Raw genomic sequence first — 9,876 nt, forward strand, 5'->3', positions numbered from 1 at the left:
GCTCAGATAGCACCTCTGTCCTGGCCTCCCCCAGACCAAGTTAGCCATTATCCTTAAATGCTCCTGTAGCAGTTTGCTCTGGCTCCCGAAATAACACAGGCCCCATTGTGTTTCTAATTCATCTGTTTTCATGTCTTTCTTCCTGCCTGGGTGGTGAGGTTCTGGGAGGGAAGGATTCACCTTTGTATCCCCAGCACCTGGCATGTGTAGGCTGGTACGTAGGAGACGGTCTGTGCCTGCTGGATGCATGAGTAATAGGGGAGCTCATTAAATTTCCTCTTCAACACTGGGCAAGAAGAGGACATATCATACTGAAATAGTTCCAACTTTTTAATAACAGGCCACTCCATGTTATGATTTAGGAAACGGAGTGTTCAGGACATAGTGATTTTTTTTTTCTCTGTCCCGTGCTCATTTTCTTCTACCCCCCCCTCCAACCCCCACAAGTCTCATGAAAATATTCATTGATTCTGGGTCTTTCTGAAGAACATCTCTCTTTCTTTCCAGGCAGGTATTAATGAAAATGACTTTTACGATGGGGCGTGGTGTGCAGGAAGGAATGACCTCCATCAGTGGATTGAAGTGGATGCTAGACGTCTGACCAAATTCACTGGTGTCATCACTCAAGGAAGGAACTCACTTTGGCTGTAAGTGTGGGTAGACCTGTGCTTTTCTAGACTCCATGCCTTGGGTCTAATGTTACAGGGTTTGGACGGAGACAGGGAAGATGCAGAGAAGTATCCGGTGATAAGCAACAGAAGGGAAGAAAATTGGAATGTGGACAGGATGCTGAGATTGCTGTAGACACAAGCATCTCTTGAGATGATGTTATCCGCTGTACAAGAAGAGAGAGAAGGACCCACCTGGCAGGTTGGGCTGAGTAGACAAAGGTGTTGTGAAAACAATGCAGCTTAGGCAAGTGGCTGCCATCTTGACTCCGTGATGAGTTCCTGGTACCCTGACTGGTGAACGGAACACAGCCCAAGGTGGGAACTCTGACAGTGAGCAGTAGGTAACAGGTCCAAGCCACTGTTCTGGAGTAGACAGTAGGAGTCCTTTAGAATCTGAGGACTGGAAGCCCAGAGAGGTTCCCAAATGAAGGACTATAGAGAAGGAGTAGACATGAAGGGTGAGCCAATATGAGGCCCAAGAACGAGATGGAGCCCATTTCTCAGAATTGACCTTGGGCCCAGGGTTGGGTCAATAACAAGATGAAACCGATAGTAACCCTAAGAGAGGTAGGCTCTCCATCCTGCGGTACACGCACACAATGGGATATTACTCAGCCTTGAAAGGGGAGGACATTCTGACACGTGCTATACCATGGATGAGCCTTAAGGACGTTATGCTAAGGGGAATAAACCAGTCACAAAAGGACAAACATTGTGTGATTCCCCTTAGTGAGACCCCTTGGTGGCCATCGGGGCCTGGAGGAGGGGGAATGGGGAGTTGTTGTTTAATGGGTCCTGAGTTTCAGTTTGGGGTGATGGAAAGTTCTGGAGCTAGATGGAGGTGGTGGTCGCACAAGGATGTGAATGCGCTGGATGCCACTGACTTGTACACTTAAAAATGGCTGGAATGATACATTTTATGTTATGTATCTTTACTGCAATAATGAAAAATTGTGTGTGCCAAATCAATGCGCACAAAAAAACCCAAAGAACCTCCCCACCTCAACCCAGGGCTGGCCGTGGAGATGGAAGCAGGGCTGCATCTGTGGGGTTGTCCTGTGACTCCAGCCGTGTGGACAGCAAGCAAGCGGAGACCGGGTGCTAGGCAAGGCCTACAAGGGGCCACAGGACCTTGGGTGCTCTCTGAATTTAAGCGAGAATTTTCAAGTTCCTCTAACATCTGATGACAACTGAGAAGCCAAGGGCACAAAGGTGTCCCACGCTGACATTAGGGACCTGGCCCAGTTAGCTAAGACCCCTCCTGCCCTGCCCACCTCGCTTTCCTGTCTGTGCCACACTCTAGAATTTCACGTCAGTATTTGCTCATTACCTCTTGGCAGTTGTGTAAAATCTGTCTGTAATTTGTTGATTCGATTAATTTTTAATTCCTGGAAAGGTCAACGTTAATAAATAAACCAGGATAAAGGAGGGGAACCTGGTATCTGTGCTCACATTTAACTGCCTGTCATTGTCACTGTAGAGGGGACTTTCTTACATAATGACAGTTGTCAGGCAGTGACTCATCATCCATTTTCCTCTGAGCTATTTTATTGTAAAGACGATATTATAACATCTAGCAACATTTAAAAACAGTACCCATGATTCCACTGTCCTTAGACAAACATAGTTTTGGGGGGACATATTTGTAATCCTATTACATATTCAATCATGTTATTTTAACTTAAGAACGTATCAAAGCATTTTTCATGCTGTTACTGAGACGTCGTAATGGTCATTTTTAATAGCCTGTAATTTACCTGGCCATGGCTCCAGCTACCTTCTCGGTTTTCTGGTATCACATATCATTTTGCAAGAAAGCATTTTCATACTTTTTTCTTCCTTTGAATTATGTCATTCAAATACATTTCCGGAGCTGGGATGGTTTGTGCATTTTGACAACATTTAGTTATGTATTTGTGCAGTGCATTTTTTTTCACTTTGCTTTTCAGCAGCGCCCGTGTATGTGCTCATAATGATGATTTTTGCTCCGTGGTGTGCATTGTGCTCTAATCAGCTTATTACTGTGACAATTGTTTTCACTGTTTAGATTCTGAAAGGCAAGAATTTGGGAGAAGAAAATGTTGAATTGCTCAAGGGGAATGGAAACTTGGACAGAAAGACTGATCTTGAGATTATGCATAGAGATGAATGAAGGGATTTTACCTTAATGCTGGGATATTAACCTGTCTAACCACCGTCATTAGAGAGCCAGTAGTCGAGTTATTATTGGATTAGAAAGACCGAGCAGGGTAGGAATAACACTCACATTCCATTTCATCTAGAACACAAGAGCATTTTAGGTGAACAAGAAATTGCAGTAGAACAGTATCTTTCTTTGACTATGCCTAGGATAGGAACATCTTAGAAGACAAGGGATAGAATTGATTTTAAGAGTCAGAGTTTTTTTTTTTTTTTTTTTTTTTTTTGGCTAAATGTATTTCACGTCAAATTGTCCTTCAAGGACAATGGAAAGAAATTTGATGAGTTTCAGTTTGTCTTATGTCCTGGAATAGGACTGTCTCCACTAAGGACTGAAGAGGAAATGGGACAAGAAGGATGCGTTTTGGTATCTGAACCTTTTTTTTCCCCAGAGGCATGCATAATGTTAGAAGCACTGGGATCTGTTCCAGGATGACCAGAAAACATGTCAGCCATAGGAACCATCAAATAGTGACAATGAAGAAGGCAACAGGTGTCCCTCTTTCCCTCTCCCCATGACTTCGATCCCTACACTGTTCCCAGGACAAGCGTCTGTGGTACCATTTTTTTTTTTTTAAGATTTCATTTATTTATTTGACAGAGAGAGACACAGCGAGAGAGGGAACACAAGCAGGGGGGAGTGGGAGAGGGAGAAGCAGGCTTCCCGCGGATCAGGGAGCCCGATGCGGGGCTCGATCCCAGGACCCTGGGATCATGACCTGAGCCGAAGGCAGACACTTAACGACTGAGCCACCCAGGCGCCCCTCTGGTACCATTTTTAGTATTCCTAATTACGGGCTCCTGTATTTCTCCCTGCCGGTCTGGGAGGACCGTTATGATAGAGATAATGCCTGGTCGCCTTGCCCTGTACCAGGCATCTATTAAGACGCTCAGGTAATGATTTTTTAATGAACGAATATTGTTAGAAAGTAACAAATTGACAAAGGTTCGTTCACACGGAATGGTGATGAGTTCATTAATCTGCGAGTGTCAGTCACTGAGAGCAAGTTTGCAATGGGAGTCGGGAGAGGAGAGGGGCCATGGAAGATTGAGCAGGGACGATTTCTAGTGATGGACGATGGCACGGACAACAGAATGCCTTTGGAGTCACGTCACGGCTCTTGACTCTTGTTGGTTATGAGATTTCCCTTCTTGGAACCTCAGTTTGCTGCCTGAAATAAGATAACTATTCTCTATGGGGTCAAGATGCAGTGGAGCTCAAACGAAATTACCCAGCACATAGTAAGTGCTCAGTAAATGTTAGTTTCTTCCCTCTGCATCGCTTTGGGTTTATTTAAAACCGTGGCTGGGAGCTTTGCCTGCCTAGCCTGCCCCCCCCCCCCGCCCCCACCCCAGCGGAGCAGCCCTGGAGGACGCCTTCATCCACGCAGCTCTGGTAACAAGCATACTGAACGGCCGGCCTGAGTGGGCCGGTTACAGCCCTGCCTGCTCCTCCAAAGGCCCGTGGCCACTTCCTGAATCTTACCGGGGAAAGGGAAATTGTGGAATTCAAGCCAAGACAAGCAAGGGCAGGGTAGGAATTAGAGCTTGATTTTTCTAGTTAAACGTGTAGAACCTACCCTCATCTCAGAGAGTTGCATTTTGGCTGGGAATGTCGTAGGAATGGAAGGGCAAGGGGTTGCCGGCCCTTTGAGGTCGGAGCCAGATGGGTATTGCTGTGTATAAAGGCTTCCGTCTGGTTGTTAGAATATGGGAGCACGTGGGAGTTACAATGCATATATATTTAAGGATATTATTAATACTTTTCATCTGTAGGACTTTCATAGCTGGTATTTTTGTCTGTGTGAAGATTTTAATTATTTATTTGTCAGAGAGTGTGAGAGAGAGATGAGAGAGCACACGCAGGGAGAAGCGGGCTCCCCACTGAGCAGGGAGCCCGATGCGGGGCTCGACCCCAGGACCCTGGGATCATGACCTGAGCCGAAGGCAGACGCTTAACGACTGAGCCACCCAGGTGCCTCGTATGGTTGGTATTTTTAAGTGAACATCCATAATCTTACTTGTTTCTGACATTCTCTTCGTGTGTTTATGAATTCATTCAGCTCTTACTGAGCACTCCGTACTCAGCACTAGGGATACAAGGTGAGCAAGGAGTGGCCTGCTTGCAGGGAGCTTTCAGTCTAATGGAAGAATCCAGTATGTTAACAGATCCACTAGCATCCGCAAAGTACCCGTTGATGAGGGATGGGGATAGAGCTGTTATCAGATTTGGGATGTAGGCGTGAAGGACCATATGGCAGGTCACAAGGCTTAGCCTAGTCTGCGACTAGTTCATAATCCAGTTGATGACAAACTGTAATTCTAGTTTTAATAATTTTTCTATTTGAAAGTAATAAAGTATAATTATTTTCATGATACTGAATAATTTATACTTTTCACCAGTAGAAATTATCCTTCTCCATCGCACTGCACTTTAGTGAAATGTTAGTATACTAATAAAAGCCAATCTTTAATTTCCCTAACTTCAGAAAACTTATTAGACATACGGGTGTTACGGTTATAACCAAAGTGATGATTGAAAAGTTAATTATTCTGCTGGAGGTGAATAGATGCTGTAATGATGTGGGCAAGATACAGGCAATTAAAAATAACCAAATGTTTTAAATTTTAATTGTTTAATAAACAAAGCGATTCTCATTCTCTTGAGAGTCTGTAAATGTGTCCTTAAAGTGAGGTAGCTGTTTGACTGATGAGTTTGTAAGGTGAGGACTAGGAGGGTTTGGCTGATTGGCTGACTTTTTAAAAAGCAGGTGGGCTCATTAGAGCCAGAGGAGTGGGGGCCCCGGCTGTGAGCCAGGCTTGTGACCGGGGACACAGTGATGGTGGAGCTGGCTTTCTATTTGTCAGGGGAAAGCTGTAGCAGAGGTTCTTTTTTTTTTCTTTAAGATTTTATTTATTTATTCATGAAAGACAGAGAGAGAGAGAGAGAGGCAGAGGGAGAAGCGGGCTCCCAAGGAGCAGGGAGCCCGACGCGGGACTCGATCCCAGGACCCTGGGATCATGACCTGAGCCGAAGGCAGACGCTTAACCATCTGAGCCACCCAGGCGCCCTGTAGCAAAGGTTCTGGGTGTGGGCCTTCCCGTACACAATTCTGATGGTGAAGGAAAGGAGCAGGCGAGGTGCCCCAAGGAAAGGCTTGTCTCCCCCTTCTGCCCCGGCGACAGCTGTGTTCACAGGAGGGGCTGGTGGCGACGGGGCAGATCGCTGAGGGGCGCGGGGGTGACTGGGAGGAGTGGGACTGACGCTGGTGGAGGAGCTCATCCTGGAAAGGAAGAGGGTCTCCTTGTCCCTTGAGACGCTGAAGGTGGGGGAGAAACCCTGAGGTGGATTCACAGCCTTGGCGCTAGAGGGTTGGTTTTACATTCTTGCTGAAGCAGGAGGCGGGGTCCTCTGCAGACAGTGAGTGTGGCCGGTGTAGGGGTTGGACGCTTCTAGCAAGAGGACAGGGAGAGCTGCCGAGCGCTCGGCTGGTGTCCGGAGCTCATAGAATTGTAACGGTCCCACTTGGCACTGAGGGCACTTTCTGCACTAGGGGGCGGTAGAGTCAGTGGCCATTTCCCTGGAGGAGGTCCGGGGACAAGGGCGTTTTGCGAGCTGGTAGGGCACAGAGCGCATTTGGAAGGAAGGGTGTGAGGTTCAGCTCCCGGGCTGGTGGGGGAGGAATCCAGGGCAGAGGGCTGATTCGCTGGAAGTGAAGGGCAAGTTCAAGGAGCCACTGGGGGAGATGAGGCTTTAGAAGTGACACAAGCGTGGCAGGGAGGACAGGGGTCATCTGAAGACTCTGCTGGGCCAGCAGAGGTGATGATCTGGGACCCCGGGGGTGGGGGGTGGGGTGTGAGCGGAGGGTCCGAGAGGAGCAGACGTCTGGAAATCTTGAGGCTGCAGGGTTGGCACTCCGTGCTGTCCCTGTTGGGAGCATCTGCAGGACACGCTGGACCCCAGCTCAGGAGAGGTGAAGAGGGGGCGGCTGAAGGGCTGGTGGGGACTGGTGAGGAGGGAAACGCAGGTAAGTAGAGGCAGAGGCGAATAGAGACGCCGCTGGAGGGTGTTCATGGGCTGGAGGGGGAGCCTTCCCAGCACCTGCCTGGCCCGGGGTTCTGCCCAGTGACTGGACCTCCGGCTCCCCAACGAGCAGTGTTCACCCAGGCCCTCCCTTTCTCTTCTGTTCATGTGGTTTTCTGTCTGCATGGCTCTTTCACTGCCCGACCCCCCACCTCCAAGAATGCACAGCAGCAGCCCATCCGGGTGCAGAGGGAAGGGGCACCAGGGGCTGGGGCCGGGAGCTCGGAGGGACGCCCAGCAGTCCCTGGAGCAGAGCTCGAAGGGAGGCTGGCTGGCACATCATCACTCATCTCCTGTTGAGTGTGTGTGTGTTTTCAGAACGCGTGGTGCTGTGTCTCCTCACTTACTGGTGACACGAAATGTTTGCCACCTGCGGGGGGCTGGGAAGACAGAAGCTTCCAAACTCCTTTCTAACTTCTTTGAAAACTGACAGTCTTTGAATTGCTGAGTTTGGCACAAAATGGAAGGGTTTTCGTGAAAACCTCTGCAAGTTCAAGTAAAAGGCCAGGCATGCGATCAATTCTTCACGTTATGTTTCCACAGTGCAGGGAGAGTTGTTTGAAATTAAATAAAATTCTCACTTATGCCTGCATGGCTCATACCTGGTTTCCTGGGTGCCAGTGACTAAGAAAGAAGCTCTCAGAAGGTAAAATCTTTGAAATGGAAAACAACTCTAGAGCTCCTTCCCAGGGATGGACTTTCCACCCTGCTTTATTCAAGGGTCCACTTTCCCTAGCTGTGACTCCCCAGGAAACCCTCCAGAAGGTTGCTGGGTACACCCTGTCTTTTCTCGAATCTGTTTCCTGGTGGAGGGGGGCCTGCCTGCAGTGGGGCCCCTCCCCTACTTAGCTCATGTCATGCTTCCACCCTGGACCCACATAGCCTTTGTGGATTGGCTCCCACTATCTGTCTGACTCATTCCCTTTGCTCACTGCACCCCTAGCCGGAGCCCCCTCTTTGTTCCACAGATAAAGGAAGCATGCTCCTGCCTCAGGGCCTTTGCACTTGCCATTCTGTCTGAAGGCTCCGCCCTCTTGCATCCAGAGGCTTTTTTCTGACCATCCTTTTGAAACCCACTCTTAGTCGCTCTGTGTCCTAACTTGTCTTTATTTGATGACCAATTTATTTGTTGGTACTGGCACTGATCTCACTCCCAGGCAGCAGGCAGGACCTAGCTCTTGCGTGCCACTGAACCCGCAGTGCTAGATAGCACCCTCCAGAGGGAAAGCTCAGCGACCGCCCCTCCTGCTGCATCACTCAAAATTGTTCAGATCATGGCCCGACTCTCCTATCCAGAGGCTGGGCTGCTGCCCTCTTCCCAGAATGCACTCAGAGTAGGGGGGCTCTTTGGTGCGCAGACCACTGAGAGACCACTGAGGGTAGGGGGGCTCTTTGGTGCGCAGACCACTGAGAGACCACTGAGGGTAGGGGGGCTCTTTGGTGCGCAGACCGCTGAGAGAAACTCCTCTGGGGAGGCAGCTCTCCCATGCCTTCTCTGTCCTTCCTTCTCCGATGACCAGGTCCTCAGCTGGTGTGGGAGGGCAGACAGGAGCACCGATTCCGGGGTGAGTCGGGGATCCAGACTTCCTAGTTGGCGTGGCTCTGGCTATGTTTCTGAGCCTTTCTGTACCTCAGTTTCTTTATCTCTAAAATGATGACAGTAGTACCTGCCCCAGAAGGTGGCTGAGGGGACTGAACCAGTTAATACACGGCAGGCAGTTAGGATAGCCCCTGGCACGCAGTGAGCGCCCTGTTGCTGCTGATTTGGTATTTCTTCCGGTCTTTTGTGGAGGGTCCTGCTCACGCTCCAGCCCCTGTGCCAACCCCTCTTTCTTCTCTCCAGCCAGTGCTCTTGGGGCACTCAGACCACGTCCTCCCCTCTTTCTGATGGGCCTCGCTCCCTCTGTGTGGTCTTCGAGCCCCGACCCTGGGGCAGGTGGGTGGTCCAGGTGGGCTCCCGGCCCTTCCCAGCCTCTGTTTCCTGGTCTGTAGGGAGAAGTGACGACTCCCTCTCTCAGCTTGTTGTGAGTGTTCAGTGAGACACAGATGGAAGCAGTGGCACGTTCGGGACACAGCAGAGACTCCGTGAACCGTGGCTGCTGTGATTTATAACGTGGCCTCACCCCCACTTTCCTCGGAGCTCCCTCCTCTAGCCATTCACAGCTCGAACCTCACCCCCTCACCCCCAGAGGGCACCCAGGAAAGACTAGAACTGGCTCAGTCACACTGCAGCAAAGAAGTAGAGCCTGACATTTTGTGAAAACCTTCCTGTGACACATCTGTATTTTGTTGACATTAATTTGGCCAGCAGAAAAATTTCTTTAAATAAAACCACATTGGTTCCCTATACCAGGGTGGCTGAGCACTCTGCCTTACTATACAAGGTGCTGTCAGTAACTCTGCCAGGAAGGTCCCTTTCTTGTCCCCACTCTGTGGACGAAGAAACTGAGGTTTAGAGAACACAAGTGACTTGGTTATCTCTCTCTGTATGTTCAGAGTGAATATACCTGTGCTTTCTGTGTCCCCCCTTCCTCCTGCTATTGCTCACGACTTTTCCCTGCGCCTTGAGGCCTCAAGCCCCACGGATGGACTCGTGGGTGCTTCTGCTTGAGGAATCTGGGGCCAAAGGGCATTGCCGGCTGCACCCAGGGCCCACTTACCCAGCAGGCACAGCAGGCATGGTGCCAGGGGCCTTGTGACCTTTAGGGGCCCATGACAATGTTTAACCTCTTTGACAACCTGAATAAAACAAATGAGCTTTTAGATGGAAGAAAAGGTTTTTTTCTTTTAATTTTTTATTGTTATGTTAATCACCATACATGACCTCATTAGTTTGTGATGTAGTGTTCCATGGTTCATTGTTTCTGCATAACACCCAGTGCTCCACGCAGAACGTGCCCTCCTTAATACCCGTCACCAGGC

The 9,876-nt window shown here is 49.3% G+C and overlaps 1 protein-coding gene across 3 annotated transcripts in view; it reads left to right on the forward strand.

The window, feature by feature from the left end:
* Positions 1 to 9,876, forward strand: part of CPXM2 (carboxypeptidase X, M14 family member 2) — a 139,499-nt gene that overhangs the window by 52,663 nt on the left and 76,960 nt on the right. For all 3 annotated transcript variants that reach the window (XM_025880292.2, XM_073884660.1, XM_073884659.1), the window contains one exon: positions 508 to 647. In XM_025880292.2, coding sequence (XP_025736077.1) covers positions 508 to 647 — 140 coding nt within the window. The remainder of the gene's footprint in view (positions 1 to 507; positions 648 to 9,876) is intronic.

Source organism: Callorhinus ursinus, unplaced genomic scaffold (assembly GCF_003265705.2).
Source record: "Callorhinus ursinus isolate GAN/ISIS: 27379988/994484 unplaced genomic scaffold, GSC_fseal_2.0 scaffold58, whole genome shotgun sequence".
NCBI classification, from domain to species: Eukaryota; Metazoa; Chordata; class Mammalia; order Carnivora; family Otariidae; genus Callorhinus; species Callorhinus ursinus.